At 52.0% G+C, this 1,303-nt stretch overlaps 1 protein-coding gene across 1 annotated transcript; it reads left to right on the forward strand.

Annotated features, from left to right (window-relative positions):
* Positions 1-222: 222 nt before the first annotated feature.
* On the forward strand, positions 223-1,096 carry F5J12DRAFT_724148 (uncharacterized protein; the record flags this gene model as incomplete). The annotated part of the gene is made up of 2 exons (XM_051741506.1): positions 223-529; positions 597-1,096. The coding sequence occupies 2 exons, from the start codon at positions 223-225 to the stop codon at positions 1,094-1,096; spliced, it is 807 nt and encodes a 268-aa protein (XP_051597924.1).
* Positions 1,097-1,303: the final 207 nt, after the last annotated feature.

A 1,303-nucleotide genomic window follows, 5' to 3' on the forward strand; every position in this document is an offset into this window, starting at 1 on the left:
GCTTCCCCGCACACCCAGCAGTTCAGTCCACAGTACCCTTACCCTCCAGGGTATCCCTACTACGGCTCCCCGCCTTATCAGCAACAGCAAGAGCAGCAACAAGCTGCACCCAGCCCGTATGTTCCTCGTCAACAAGCTCCTGCGGAAACACATCGCCAAGGTCGTCCTGTGGCACATCGCAGAACAAATAGCTATCCGGCCGAACAGAAGGAAGCAAGGAACATGTCAACTGCTCTCGTCAGACGCCCGCGAGAGCCGCATGCACAACAAGAAGCAGGTGAACTGTCACCCTTGTTTGATGACCTGGAGACAAGACCTACCATTCGGGATCTGGGAACTTATCACCCCACCAATTTGCATACCCCTTCCTCGACTCTGTCATACCCCACTGCTGCCGCCGGTGGTAGCAGTCAGCCAAGACCAATGTTATACAACGAGCGGCCGAGCAACTGGAGGCGTGATTTCAAGTTCAAGTCTGGTCTTGCAGGCGTATTCCGCATAAAAGCTAGCCAAACTCACCCGCCAAGCGGTTAGTGTTTTGTCCACTCTTCTCGTCAGTGCTTGTCTCATGAGCGCCTTTTTCCCGCCAACTACAGATTGGGTCAGCAGTTCCAAGCTGATGCTTCACCGATACTTGCAGCATGACAAAGTCTATCCCCCCACTATCTACGACCTCCGTCGGGACCCGCAATCGCTCGTGTTTCGCAGCTTGGATCGTCGTCCCGACCAGCGGGATATGGCACAGACTGTTACGGAGCCCTGCACGCCATGGATGCGGATATATAATTCCCGTCTTCCATGGTACATCGATGTCGTAGCACAAGACGGCGGCTATATCACACTCGCCGATCTATTCCAGCAGCTCTTTGCAGCTCTGTACAAGCCTATCAATCAATCTGATTACTACAACGATGACCTTGATGACCATGACAGGCAAGCCCTCAACCAGGCGTATCTCACTCGATGTCGAGATGAGGCTGAGAGGTTGGGTGGTGTTAGACGAGTCGATTTTCTGCGTGGAAAGGTCTTCTTTGAGGGATTGTCGAGGGGTAAGAATGGGATGTGGCGGCTCAGAACAGGGACGGAGAAGCTGTAAGAGGGTTGTTGGTTGTATCCTTTGTTCGTCCTCTTCTTGTCCTTGTATTATTACCTGCTTGCGACTTACATATTTACCATTGGTCCATGCTTGGTCCATACCATGTGGTATAGGTGATTATCTATAGGGTCATGCGTTTGTTCCACACTGATTACTCTCTAGCTCTCAGTCGCTGCTGTCTACGAACATGGTGATACATCCAATTGC

Source organism: Pisolithus orientalis (assembly GCF_024613125.1).
Source record: "Pisolithus orientalis strain OTSU chromosome Unknown F5J12scaffold_25, whole genome shotgun sequence".
Taxonomy (NCBI): Eukaryota; Fungi; Basidiomycota; class Agaricomycetes; order Boletales; family Pisolithaceae; genus Pisolithus; species Pisolithus orientalis.